The sequence below is a fragment of the Macaca thibetana genome, chromosome 16, assembly GCF_024542745.1.
Source record: "Macaca thibetana thibetana isolate TM-01 chromosome 16, ASM2454274v1, whole genome shotgun sequence".
Classification (NCBI taxonomy): domain Eukaryota; kingdom Metazoa; phylum Chordata; class Mammalia; order Primates; family Cercopithecidae; genus Macaca; species Macaca thibetana.
The window spans coordinates 10,555,269-10,570,006 of NC_065593.1; the positions used below are offsets into that span (position 1 = coordinate 10,555,269).

At 49.4% G+C, this 14,738-nt stretch overlaps 1 protein-coding gene across 1 annotated transcript; it reads left to right on the top strand.

Annotated features, from left to right (window-relative positions):
• Positions 1-4,579: 4,579 nt before the first annotated feature.
• On the top strand, positions 4,580-13,795 carry TMEM238L (transmembrane protein 238 like). Its single transcript, XM_050765588.1, has 2 exons — positions 4,580-5,068; positions 12,749-13,795. The coding sequence occupies exon 1, from the start codon at positions 4,711-4,713 to the stop codon at positions 4,948-4,950; it is 240 nt and encodes a 79-aa protein (XP_050621545.1). The 5' UTR covers positions 4,580-4,710; the 3' UTR covers positions 4,951-5,068; positions 12,749-13,795.
• The last annotated feature ends 943 nt before the right edge of the window (positions 13,796-14,738 follow it).

Here is a 14,738-nt window from a genome sequence, read left to right on the forward strand (position 1 = left end):
CAACAGGATTGCCTGCAAAACCCAAAACGTTTACTATCTGGCCCAATACAGAAAAAGTTTGAGTACCCCTGGTCTGATTTAATTACAATTGTTTTGTGTTCAGTGTATTTATTCCCGAGTACTTTCTGTCTAAGTCACACCAGTGTTTCACTGATGGTGACAATAACTGATTCCAGTTTTAACAAATCCATTTTTTTTTTTTTTTTGAGATGGAGCCTCGCTCTGTCACCCAGGCTGGAGTGCAGTGGCACAGTCTCAGCTCACTGCAAGCTCTGCCTCCGAGTTCACGCCATTCTCCTGCCTCAGCCTCCCGAGTAGCTGGGACTACAGGCACCAGCCACCATGCCCGGCTAATTTGTTTGTATTTTTTTAGTAGAGACAACAAATCCATTTCTAAAAATTAACAAAATAATATAATATTAACAAACGAATATAATATTCTATAATAAGTAAGAGACGTAGATTGCAGGGATGGTACACTTAGACAACAAGTGAGGCTTGATAAACACTGGATTATGAGAGTAGGGAGCGTTGAGGGATTTGAGGATGGTGAAGATAAAGAGCCACTTTGGTAGAGGTAAGGGATCTGAAGGATAAAATGGGTCTGGGAAGGGGATTTCATGAAAATAAAGGATTTGTACCTAAGAATGGTGAGATGGCACTGCACGTCCTAATAGATTTAGTGAGGGTAGTATGGGGAGGCCAAGGGATGGGCAGCTGCAACCAAGTGAAGCCGAGGTTGGTAAAGGGGAGAAAAGGATGGTGCCAGAGAGTCACGGATGGATGCCTTCCAACCTGGGGTTCTCCTTACGGAAGCATCATGGCAGAAATGTAAAGATCCCAGTGGCAACCACAACAATAACACTTGTCCCTGTTTACAGAGGGCAGGTTCTGAGCACTTCACACTCATGAACTCACTTAAGCCTCACAGTAACCCTGTGAGGAAATTGAGGCACAGAGAGGGTAAGTGACTGGCCTGGCTCAAGGTCACATAGCAGGTGAGTGGTACAGCCAGGCACTCTACTAAGCTCTGTAGGCCTTATGAAAAGGCAGGCAGGCCTAATGAACGGACTAGTATGGCTAGACCCGCCCACCTTCTATGCCTGCCACCCAGGAGGGGATAGGGCTTTTGTCATTCATACAGTCAGGTCTGGGATCTGTGACGCTGGGTCAGCTGAGCACCTGGCTAGTCCATCCTGGTCTCAGTCACCTGCCCTTTAGGATCCAGGTCATGGAGAGGCTGTCATCTGGTGACATCACAGATGACAAATCATGATGACTTTGCCATGGGAGTGACAAAGTCTCAATTGCCGAGAAGAGGCAGAGCTGTGAGGCAGCAGCAGAAAGACAGACCTCTCAGAGGCACAGGGGTGGCTGCAGCCCCAAAAGCCCAGCAAAAATCTCAGAAGGAGAGAGGCAGAGGGGCCCTCGGTGACCAAACTGGAAGTTACAGGCCAGGGGCTAGGCGTCCGCCTGTGTCTTCCACACTGTGTTATGGTTCAGAAAGCAAACGTCCAGAGGAATGCAACAGATGTCTACTGTCTTATACTTCCCTGTTCTTGCAATTTTTTCTGAAATTATTAAATTGCAATATAATCTGAAATTATATCATTCATGTGTTAATTATCGCCTCCACTCTTAGCGTGTTATCTCGGTGATGTTAGGCCAAGATCAAGATCATACTCGATCTTGATCCCACTGCCTGACCCATAGTAGGTGCTAATAATATTGGTTTAATTTAAATCCCACTTCAGCTCAAACTTCAAAATGTGTAGGGGTCACTTAGGGTTATCCACTCTTGGAGAATGAGCACTTTGGCCTGGTGAACAGAAGGGAGGACTGAAGCCAGAACCCAAGCAGGGCAAGAAGACCCCACCTTCTCAGCTTCTCACCCAGGGACGCAGAGATAGCCAACAGCATCTCCGTGTCCCCAGGGGAGACGGGGAGGGGTTGAAGCATCTGTCCTGGTGCCTGGTGGTATGGTGGGCCACCATCAATGGGGTGCTGACTTTGCAATTATGTTTTTTTCCGAAAACTTGGTTTGAGAGTCTAAATTTTCTATCTATACGGGCTAGAAATCAAAGGATGTCCAAATAAACAAACAAAACTTTTAACTATTGCTATGGGCTGTGGCTTGAATTCTGTCCTCCCAATTCATATGCTGAAATCCTAACCCCCCCATAACTCAGAGTGGGACTTTATTTGGAAGTGGGATCTTTGCAGATCTAATTAGTTAGGATGAGTTCATACTGGAGCAGGATGATGCTTCTTATAACGGGGGAAAGGTGGACAAAGACATACGCACAGGGAGAACGCCATGTGACAATAAAGGTGGAGATCAAAGTGGTGCATCTATAAGGCCAGGAACATCACAGATGGCCAGCAAACCACCCAGAGCTGGGGCCGAGGCCTGGACCCCATTCTGCCTCACAGCCCTCAAGGGAACCAACCCTGGAGACACGCTGGTCTCAGGACTTCCAGGCTCCAGAACTGGGAGATGATACTTTTCTGTTGTTCGAGCCACCTTGGCTGTGGTGCTTTGCTACGGTGGCCCTGGCAAACCATGCAGCTATTTCCAGCTGTGGATCTAGCCTTGGGAAGTGAGCACGTCATGAAGGATCTCTGTGGGAAGAAGAGGGTGGTGGTGTTCTTTTTGCTAACGGGGCTGGAGCAAACTGCTCTCTGATCACCCGCCCCTCATCCACGCCTGCCTCCGCCCAGGCAGTTTCTGGTTCCCACACTTGGAGTCACCCTCCCTACTCACTTTCATCTCCCTTGTTTTCTTTCTAGCCTGCCCCCCTCCAGGGCGCCAGACTCACCTGGCTTTGCATCAAACATCCCAGTGGGTCTCTCTCAGCTGTGCAAATACTGAGGCTGCCTCAACACACAGGAGTGGTAACTTTGGGAAACGAGAGTAAGAAAGATACACAGGGGCCGAGGTGGAGGGGCACCTCACAGCCTGGCCAGTCACCTGGAGCGGGGCCATGGTTAGCGATTTTCCATAATGGCCAGGTATTATGAGAGGGAACGCAGACTGCGGAACTTAGAGTATGATGCGGCCCATTTCTGTAAGGAAGAAGGATGTTTATGGTTCTGCAGGATGCATCCCAAGGAGTTTGTGCTAATTAGCTCTGGATACTGAAATAGCAAGTGGTTTCAATTTGCTTCCTTTTGCTCGTAAATATGGCATAGTATTTTAGCAGGAAACATGTATGTGAGTGTGCTTGTGTGTGTAAAAATAGTAATACAGTCAGCCCTCTGTATCTGGGGGTTCCATGTCTGCAGATTCAACCAACCATGAACCTAAAATATTCAGAAAAACCGCAAATATAAATAATGATACAACAATCAAAAACATGAATAGAAAATATAGTATAACAACTATTTGCGTAGCATTTACTTTGTATTAGGTATTATAAGTTATCTAGAGATGATTTAAAGCCTAGGGGAGGATGTACATAGGTAGTTTTTTGGGTTTTGTTTGGGATTTTTTTTTTTTTTTTTTTTTTGAGACAGGATCTCACTCACTACGTCTCCCAGGCTGGAGTGCAGTGGAATAATCACGGCTTATTTGATTACTGCTGCGGCCTTGACCTCCTGTGGTCAAGCAATCCTCTTGCCTCAGCCTCCTGAGTAGCTAGGACTACAGGCATACACCACCACACCTGGCCAATTTTTGTGTTTTTTGTGGAGACGGGATATCCCTATGTTGCCCGGGCTGGTATCAAACTCCTGAGCTCAAGCAATCCACCCGCCTCGGCCTCTCAAAGCCCCGGGATTACAGGCTTGAGTCACTGCACCCAGCTGCGCAAAGGTTCTATATAAGGAATTTGAGCATCTGTGAATTCTGGGGTCCCCAGGGGTCCTGGAGCCCATCCCCCACAGACAACAAGGGACAACTGTACTGAGAATCTTGAGTAGATCCAGAACCTGAGGAATCGGCGTTTCCCTCGATGCTCAATGTCTGTGTCGAGTGAGGTTGACCTGAAGTGAGGTGGATGGAGATGTCCTTTCCATCTCTGCCCCTTTCCCGCCCTTATCCTTACTGTCTATGATCCCAGGGAGCTCAGATCCTTCTGTCTGCAGAGCGAGGCCTCTACAAGAAGGCAAACTTTCTCTTGCTAATATGGACCAATTCTTACAGCAACACTTCAAAATCGATCGATGTTACAAACTCTTGTCTGTGTCCTCTACATAAAACCTTTCCCCGCAAGGGAGAGAGTAGGGCAGAGAGGTGAAGAGGAATGGAAACTCCGCCACACCACCCCCCTGTACTAGAAACAGCAGCTGTGTCTCAGAAACAGGGTACTCAGGCTCTCTGGCTCCCAGATTAGAGAACAAGGCACAGAACGGCCCCTCCCCCAGAATCACGGGACCACAGACTTGGCAGATGCATCCAAGGGCACCCTGACTCCTCTGCCACGTGGATTGTTGACCCCAGCAATGACCAGCCCAGTTAACAAGGATGTCAGGCTGTTTGGGGCCAGATCATTCCTGAGCCATGAAACAGTTAAGAAATATCCTGCCCCACTGGCTGCCGTGCTCATAAAGGTAAGACCCACGTGTACTTCCTTGTGGCTCCAAGACGCGCCGGCTGGCTCATTTGCTCACACCCAGCAGGCAGAGAAGGCAGCAGCAGGCAGGACCGCCACCCTCCCATGCAAATCACCCCCGGGAGTGCAGCTGGGCTCCTCCGGCTCCTCCTGGGCAATGCTCCTGGGGAGTCTGTGGGGAAGATGCCATCCAGGGCGCTGTGTGCTCTTCCTGGTCCTCGCCCTCCTGCTGGATGTGGTCGGCCTGGTCTTTTTGCTGCTGGGGATCTTGGCCTCCCTGAGTTACTGGGACTTCTTCGTCTACACAGGTGCCCTGATCCTGGCTTTCAGCCTACTGTTCTGGGTCATCTGGTATTCCCTCAACATCGAGGTGTCTCCTGAGAAACTGGACCTGTAGTTTGGTCATGGGAAGAGGAGGTGAGACGCAGGTGCCGTATGCAGACATGTCTGTGGACCTGGGGCTCTTGGGCAGCAACATGTTGCCGCTTCCACCTAGCAAGCCCCGCCGGGACGAGGTGAGTGCACGTAAGACCTACATGGCAGGGTGGCCAGAGAGGCTTGGACAAGCAGGGGCAAGACCAGGCCTGCTGAGGCTGCATGAGCAAGTAGCCGGACACTGCGTCCCGACTGGGGATCCTGTGATCCCGGCCTCAGGTCCCGCTGGGGTGGCCAGCCAAGAGGACGTGGGGCAGGTGTTTTCTCCTCTGGGCCATTTTCCTCACGGAGGCTGGGAAGAGAGTCTCAACAGCCCCTTCCACCCCTGATAGGCCACGAATGATCCTGCCTACCAGGCAGAATGGGAAATTATCCCTTTAGCTTGGAACCTGGGGAGACAAAGACCCCATCTGGGTTCTCTGTTGGGAAGAATCTCTGCTGGGGAGAAAAGTCTTTAGCACGGGAGAGGATGGAAAGTTCCCCAATGACTCTTGTGCCCTTGCATGCATGAAGGGGTGTGAACTGGGCTATGGTAAAAGCAAACAGAGCAGAACCACCCAGAACGGCCCCTCGTATTCACTTCCTCTTCCACCTGCCCAGATGGGATACATGAAGGGGGGTAGGGACTACTTTGCCTCCATGCTCACTTAGTGCACACAGCTCCTCTCTCTGCAGTGTTCCCACCCTACCCTCACTCACACACACACGCAGCCAATACATGTGCCCAGCCAGTCTCCAAGACCCAGAAGTCAGGGGACCTCGGCCTCGTGGATTTCATCAGCCGAGTTGCGCGTCACACCTCAGTCTATTGCGTGCAACCAAAGAGGCAGATAGTTGTAAGATTTTTTCATATCAAGACAGAGTCCCAGGGATAGAGTGATCTGGTCCTGACAACGCTGAATTAGAGATGGACAGCTCTCTCCAGGGGACTGAAGTCAGAGCCCTAGTTCTTTGGGCAGCCGTACCCTCCTCCCCAGGTGGGCCCAACCTGCACGCAGGTGTTTCCAGGCACTCCCATTTCTTACTCCGTGACCAGAAGTAAGAGCAAAGGCCGTTACTGAGTTGAAAGAAGGAAACAATGATTGTGTGTTTTGTGGGGGATTACACCTGACTCTCAGAACTCAGAGAAAAGAGCAGCAAACTTAGGAGATCTCAGTAGCGTAAGGTAAGCCCATACCTAGTAAATGATGTAGAAGGAGATGAGCAGTCAGTCCCACTCTGATCTTCGACACTTGTTAGCTGGGTGATGTTGGCCAGGTTACACTCTCTGAGCCATGGGATTGTCATCTATAAGATGAAGAGAATAGTTCCAGCCCTTATTGCTGAAAGGATCAAAAAGAGATAAGGCAGGGAAAGGCTGTACAATTGATGTGGTTCCTACACCAGATGTCAAGCATACAAAATGCATAATCTGGGATGAGTTAACTGACCCAGAGTCCAAATGTGAAGTACCTTGGTGTCTCTCAAATTGGTAGTGGTGGGGGTCAACTCACACTTTGCATCATGAAACTTCAGAGCGAAAAGGGGCCCTGATTTGTGTGCTGGTACGTTGGAATGTGTCAGGCACTGTGCAAGACACTGGGGATAAGAAATCAGACGCATGGACCAGGCACAGTGGCTCACGCCTGTAATCCCAGCACTTCAGGAGGACGAGGTAGGTAGATTACTTGAAGTCAGGAGTTCAAGACCAGCCTGGGCAACATGGTGAAACCCCATCTCCACCAAAAATACAAAAAAATTAGCCATGCATGGTGATGCACACCTGTAAACCTGGCTATTCAGGAGGTTGAGGCAGAAGGATTGCTGGAGCCCGGGAGGTACAGGCTGCTGGGAGCAGAGATTGCACCACTGCACTCCAGCCTGGGTGGCAGAGTGAGACCTGTCTCAATTAAAAAAAAAAAAAAAAGACACGACACGGGGGCTTTACCATCTGGTGAGAAAGACAGACACTCACCAAAGATTCACATTTACAGAAGTACAATAACAAAGTCACGTCTGCACTAGGAAGGAGAGGAGCATCCTCCCACAAGAATATTCAATAGAGAAACTGACCCAGAAGATGGAGTCAGGGAAGGCTTCCTGGAGGAGGTGATGTTAGGCTGAATGCCAAAGGAAGGGTGGGAGGTGAATGGAAAGTCTTTCAGGGAGAGGCAATGGCTTGGGCAAAGGCCCTGGGATAACAGGAAATAAAAGACGACAGGGAGATTGAAGGGCAGAGAGCAAATGTCGGAAAGAGTTGGAGCTCCGTGGTAGACAAAGGCCAGGTCTCGCAGGGCCTCGAGGGCCTTCTGAAGGATTTTGGTCATTACTTGAAGAACAATAAGAATCCATTGAAGAGATATAAGCAGAGGTAGGGGCTTAACGTAATTGGACCTATGTTTCCAAAAGACCACCCCAGCCACAGTATAGATTATTATGGTTACGATTATTACCAGCTGAAACCCATTTTGGGAGCCAAGACAAGTGCCCAAACAACACAGAGCCCCCAGTGTGAGGCTCTGGGCCCTGAACAGCCTTCCCTCATTGAACAGAAGTTCAGTAGCCCAGCGTTGAAGAGCATGGGCCATACCTAGACTGCCTGGCTTGAATCCAGTCTTATTCCTCTCTAGCAACGTGACTTGGGGCAAGTTACTTCACCTCTCCACGCCCCATTACTCCAAATATGTAAAATGGAGATGGTGCTAATAATAGCCACTACATCATAAGGATGTTGCACAGATTAGGTGGATTAATATTTGTTCAGCACTATGCAAGTGATGACTAAATAAAGCGTCAGTCACGACACAGGTAGCTAGCACATTACGGAGGGTGAGGCCCTGAAGCATTATGATCAATTCTAATGGCAATGTACATCAGGATTTTTCAGTAGATACGAGAATGGATGCTGCCACAGAATGCCAGGGTTTTGTCCTGGTTCAAAGAAACTTTGGAAGTTTTAATAAGTTCTTTATTGTATGCTTTACCGAACCGCCATCCCGACACATTTCAGGGATGGCCCAGAGGGACAGATTCGTGTGTGCTGAGACCTGCTGTTCAGGACGTTGCTCACTTACGGGGCTGCCCAACCCTCCTCCACCCCATGGCCTTGGGCGAGTCATTTTACTTCCCTTTAGAGTTAAAGATGTGGTTTCTGGCCGGGCATGGTGGCTCATGCCTGTAATCCCAGCACTTTGGGAGGCCGAGGCGGGCGGATCACGAGGTCAGGAGATCGAGACCATCCTGGCTAACACGGTGAAACCCTGTCTCTACTAAAAATACAAAAAATTAGCCAGGCGTGGTGGCAGGCACCTGTAGTCCCAGCTACTCCAGAGGCTGAGGCAGGAGAATGGCGTGGACCCTGGAGGCGGAGTTTGCAGTGAGTCGAGATCGTGCCACTGCACTCCAGCCTGGGCGACAGAGCAAGACTCCATCTCAAAAAAAAAAAAAAAAAAGATGTGGTTTCTAAGGGAGGTTTCAAACTGTGCTCTGCCAATGTCCCTGGAAGGGAATTGGTCCTGGGGTAAGGGGGAGAGTGAGGGGACAGGAATCCAGCAGCCCTACCCACCCCACAACACACATTTCACCCAGAACAGTGGAGTTCTCAGCAGCTTTGCACATTAAACTGTCACATAAGACTTTACATGAACACAAGCTTCTGATGCCAAAAAATATTTGAAAAGCAGCTCATCGCAGTTCCCCTACAGCCTACAACCTTTGGTCTGCATGTCAACGCCAGACATATTCATGATTTACGGGCAGATTGTAACTGGCTTTGCTAGTTCTCTCATTCTCAGAGCGGGGTAAAAGGGAAGAATGTGGGTTCCCTGCATTCAGAGCTGACGCCCACATTCCTAGCTCAGCCTTCAGAGGCTCTGTCAGATGAGGTTGAGGCCAGGCACAATGGCTCATGACTATAATCCCAGCACTTTTGGAGGCCAAGGCCAGAGGATCACTTAAGGCCAGAAGTTGGAGACCAGCCTGGCCAACATAGTGAAACCGGGTCTTTACTGAAAATACAAAAAATAGCCAGGCATTGTGGCGTGTGCCTGTAATCCCAGCCACTTGGGAGGCTGAGGCAGGAGAATAGCTTGAACCCGGGAAGCAGAGATTGCAGTGAGCCAAGATCGTGGCACTGCACTCCAGCCTGGGCGGCAGAGCAAGACTCCATCCCAAAGAAAAGAAAAAAAACAATGAGGTTGATAGGACCTGCCCCCACCCTGCCCCAGAGATGAGGAGGTCCCATGACAGGTCAGGACAAGGCAGGGGCCTGGCTGCCCCGCAAGCCCTCCACCCACAGCCTCTGCGGTTCTCCAGAGACAAGGGGGCAGGGTGGCCGCTAAACTTCAGAGGCTCCTCCCAGGAAGTTTCAGGGCTGAAACCCACTTTTATAGTGGCTCACTTTTTTTTTTTTTTTGAGACGGAGTCTCGCTCTGTCGCCCAGGCTGGAGTGCAGTGGCCGGATCTCAGCTCACTGCAAGCCCCGCCTCCCGGGTTTACGCCATTCTCCTGCCTCAGCCTCCCGAGTAGCTGGGACTACAGGCGCCCGCCACCTCGCCCAGCTAGTTTTTTTGTACTTTTTAGTAGAGACGGGGTTTCACCATGTTCGCCAGGATGGTCTCGATCTCCTGACCTCGTGATCCGCCTGTCTCGGCCTCCCAAAGTGCTGGGATTACAGGCTTGAGCCACCGCACCCGGCCGTGGCTCACTTTTATAGACCAACTGTGCTCCGAGAGAGACAGAATGCCATTTCATTTTACCACTTGGTTGCTGTATTTTCAGATTTTTTCTTTCCCCATTTTCCACTTCTTGGTCATTTCCTGCAGATAAAGGGAAGTCCCCAGGCTAAGTCAGATGAAGACTCTTGTCCTTTTTTAATAGGGTGTCCAAGACTACACACCCGAAGAATACACATGCACCAACACTCCACACACATACACACACCCTCTTCTACTACACATGTGTTCATGCACACACAAACACGTTCCCCACACACTCACACCTACCACGCACACACCCAGAAACACACACAGAAACAAACACACCTGCTCCCACCCCAACCAAAACCAAAAGGCATGGAAGGCTCACAGCCTTGAGCCTTGGAAATTGAAACTTGTTCCTCCACTTAGACTTTTCCAACAGGCAGCCTCTCCCCTCTGCCCACAGAGGAGGCCAGTGGAGCTGCCAAGTCAGCTCAAAGGTGAGCCTGGTAAAAAGCCCTCCTCTCCTGCTCAACGAGTCATGCCACACGTAGACACGGTGCCAGGGCTGTGTGGAGGAGCAAACGTTTCTCTAATCTCTCCAGGGATTTTTAATGTAAGGCAAGAGATAAAGCATGTGCATGATACTTCACCAAGTTTCCATGGGAAAATGCATTGTGGGAGATAAGCACAGTCTTGCCAGGGCTCTGAACGCTGAGAGGAGGCACATAAACCTCCTGGCTGGGGGAAGCGTGCTGTGTGTGGTTCTGGCCAGGCTCCTGAGGAACAGGTAAGAACGTGACAAGCAGAGATGGCACAGGGACAAGCAGTGGTGAGTGGTGGGGAGAGGGGCAGTCCAGGCAAAAGGAAGGACTGCAGAAACGAAACAATTAGGGTGTCCAGGAAAAGCTGAGCAGGCACATTTGTCTGGGGGTCGGGGTCTTCAGCGCTGGCTGTGCAGGACTTTGATCACCAGATGAGGATTCTGACACTAGGCAAGGAGGGAGGAGCCTTCAATGGCGTTACATACCAGAGAGCAGCATGATCAAACTTTGTAGAAGAGTAACTCAGCATCATGTGCAGAATGGATGAGGGAGAAGCAGCTGAAAGACATCGAGGTCATTCAGCAAGCTCAGATGGCAGGTAATAAAAGGGCTCAAGCTGAAATGATGGCCATGGAGGGGAGAGGAGAAGAGCAGAGACTGCATGAGTGGAGAACAGCCTGTCCTGTTCCACAGTGGGTCAGGGGTGGCATTGTCAAAGACTTCAGAAAGCGCCCCCGGGGCCTGGAATGAGGGGGGTCAGAAGAAGGCATGAGTTTGTTTACGATGATTCATATTCTTTTGAACATGCAGAGTTTGATATGCAAATGGTGTATGAGCAGAACTACCTAACTGGCATTGAATGTGCAGATTTTAAACTCAGAAGAAAGATCAGATGTGGAGGGAGAGGTTAGGGGTGAGAAACATGTGGATGAGATTACAGAGGGTGAGGAGGTAGAGAGAAAAGGGATTGGGAGAGTTAGGAAGGAAGGAAGGAAGGAAGGAAGGAAGGAAGGAAGGAAGGAAGGAAGGAAGGAAGGAAGGAAAGGAGGGAGGGAGGGAGGAAAGAAGGAAGGAAGGAATGGAAGGAGGGAGGGAGGGAGGGAGAGAAGGGAGGGAGCGGGGGAAGGAAGGGAGGGAGAGAGGAAGAAAGGAGAAAAGAACACTAAGATTCACTGAACCAGGCCCTAGGGTTGCACATTATCCCATTTCACCCTGTCAACAAGGCCATGAGGAAAGTATTATCATCATCATCATCATTATTATTCCCCTGTCTTACAGGTAAGGATAATAAGGTGTATGGAGGTTAAGTAACTTGCCCGACATAATGGAACTAGGCAGTGATCGAGCCAGACTGTAAAACCAGCTATATCTGATTATAAAACCAGGTTTATGCTCTTTCCATAAGACCAGGGGTCGGCAACTACAAGCTATGGGCCAAGTCTGACCCACCTCCTGTTCTTGTAGATAGTGTTTTATTGGAACACAGCCTGACTCATTCACTCGCATATTATCTATGGCTGTTTCATGCTAGAGTGGCAGGTAACACAGACCATGTGGCCTGCAGAGCCTATGATATTCACTACCTGGCTCTTTACAGAAAACATTTGACATAGCCCCTGGCCTAGCCATGTATGTTTCCTATAGGAGCCTGGTCAGAACCTTGAGCCATGCCTGCATGTGGGGAACGGGAAAATGAAGGCAGATGGAAGAGCCCAAATGGAAGTTCCCAGTAATAATAAGGAAGAGACGTTATGCCAGTGGCAAAGAGGACAAAGGACATCTTATCAAGAGTGGGGAGAACTGACCATCAAACGCTTCAAAGCCACCAAAAAAAAAGGCTGAAGCCTAAGGAAAGGCAGCTAGGCAGACCTGGCAATGTGCCTTTCTCAGTAAATGGTGGGGATAGAAATCAGATGATGCTACTTATCGGGTGGTTGAAGATGGGTGAGGAGTGAGTGCAGATTCATCTTCAAAGTATTTGGTGAAGAGATTAACAGGGTAGAGCAGTCACCTGCTGGCATAACCGTGCTAAGGTGGGAATTTTTAGGGAAAGGATATAGAACATTGAGCAAGACAGTAAGTGGAGGAGAGGAAGGCAGCAGAGAGGAAAAGAAGATGCTGAAGTGATAGATGAAGATGAACCTGTGATCACATCCAAGGCAGAGGTTGAGGCAGAAGCCGGAGAACAGAGAGAGGTAGGCATCAGCTTTGCCTGCAAGGAACGGCAAGGAGAGGAAACTAAGATTTGATGAGAATCTTGGTATTTATTAAGCCAATCACTTATTTTCATGATCTCATTCATTGCTTACAACTCTATGAGTGAGGGATTCACATTTCCATTTTGCAAGCAAAGGAAGCTGAGTCTCGTGTGGTTTCAGGGCTAGCCCAAGGTACCAGTGCCATGGAGAGGCTGCTCTAGGATTCAAACCTACATCTGGCAACTCTAAAGACTATGCTGGTTTCACACACACACACAGGCTTGAAATTGATGGATTTGGGTTGGGGGCTGATCCATTTTATCTTCCTTTGTTCAACACAGGTCCCATCTGATGGAGGAGAATCAATTCAAGGAGATGCCCTCCCTTTACAGCACACCCTTTAACAGCATCCAGGAGGAACGAGAGGCTGCAATGCTGAGGCTTTCAAAGTATTTACCAGGATGCCCGAGAACGGCCGTGATGCCAGGCTTCTGGCAGGTTCCAGGCTCCATCACAAGCCCAGCATCTCTGCACCAGATCTGACATGGCTGCTGCTGTCCCAGCTCTTTATGAAGGGCCTCAGTAGCTATCAAGTTTTTATGGCAGGAGCCCTGCCGGGGGCTTAGACACCAAAAGAGAAGTCTCATCCTTTGCAGTTCTTCTTGTGAAGAAGAACTTTCTTCCCTTTAGAAAAACAATGAGAACCAAGCACAAGCACCAAAGTCCAAATGGGATCTCCTGCGAGCGCATGTCAAGCAGGATTGTTGCTGTTTCTCCTCATTGGCTCTTTGGACAGACTGTGTGAGCTCCTGGAGGGTTCCACCGTATCTCCCCTTTGATACTGACCAGTTGGCACATGCCGACATATTCCAACGTGTTGATTGCAAACGTGAACGTGCAGTCAGTGCTGTGGGCGGGAGGATTCTCTCCTCCTCAGTGGGGCCACACTTTGCACTATTAGTGCAGCTCCACTTGTTTGCACAGCCTGGCCATGCAATGGCTCATATTGAGCTTTTAGCCAACTGAAACCCCCTGCGTGTTTTTCTGACAAGCCAGCCAGGCCTCTGCTATGCTGTCCTTGTGTCTTTCATTTGAGACCTGAAGGGCGGGACTGTTCTTATCTTAAGTTACAGCTGGTCGAGTCCAGCCCAAGGACAGCAACTCTGAGAGTCAGGCCTCATAGGCTAACCACATAGATGTGCTCTGCTTCGTGACCCACCAGAGCCCGACCTGCCCCACTAATTTATATTTCCCCTGGTCTAATTTTGTACTTTTTATTTATATTTCGCCCTTAAAGTGCATGTGTCTCTTATAAGCTGCCTCCGATCTTTCATGGTACGAGGTGGTTACCTAAATAAAGAAGGAGATTTGGCCTTTGTTTTCATGTAGCAGGACATATTTGCGAGTCTTCGTGATCTCATAACAGTTCTCCTAGTTTTAGGATATCCTCTTCCCATTTGTTTAACCTGCCTTGGTGCAAATCCTGTAATCTTGCACTCAGTACAGTGCCTCCAGGGAAGGAACACGTAGAACACAGTGTGATGAAGACAGAGCAAGGCCGGGCGCGGTGGCTCACGCTTGTAATCCCAGCACTTTGGGAGGCCGAGGTGGGTGGATCACGAGGTCAAGAGGTGGAGATGGTCCTGACCGACGTGATGAAACCCCGTCTCTACTAAAAATACAAAAATTAGCTGGGCATGGTGGTGCACGCCTGTAGTCCCAGCTACTTGGGAGGCTGAGGCAGGAGAATCGCTTGAACCCAGGAGGCAGAGGTTGCAGTGAGCCGAGATCATGCCACTGCACTCCAGCCTGGCGACAGAGTGAGACTCTGCCTCAAAAAAAAAAAAAAGACAGAGCACAGGTTATCCTGACACCATGAAATCTTCTGGCATCTCTGTGCTCTGCCACCAGCCTAGTATCTCTGAATTGAGCTGGACTCAGAAACCCAAAGAGCTATCACAAAAGAACATTTGGAATTAAGAAGAAAGATTTCCTTCCTACTCAGAATCTCCCCCAACCACCTTCACTTGTAATCCTCTCCATCTTCCCAGTTCGAAGTTTCTTGCTGTGTCTGAGCTGACTGTACACCGTGAGGGGCCAGAGCCTCTTACTTGGGGTTCTGAAGTTCACAGGGAAGGAAAAGTCACGTATAATCAAAATCACTCTGAAAAATTCCTTGGGAAGACATTCTGTTGGAGGCCACATGACTTCTCTTAATGAGACCAGCATAGTTGTTTTGTTTTGTTTTAATTCTAGAAGTGGAACCGTTTTCTGTTTTCTTTGGGTACCAAATGCAATCATTGGCTTTCACTGAGTAGAAGCCACATTGTT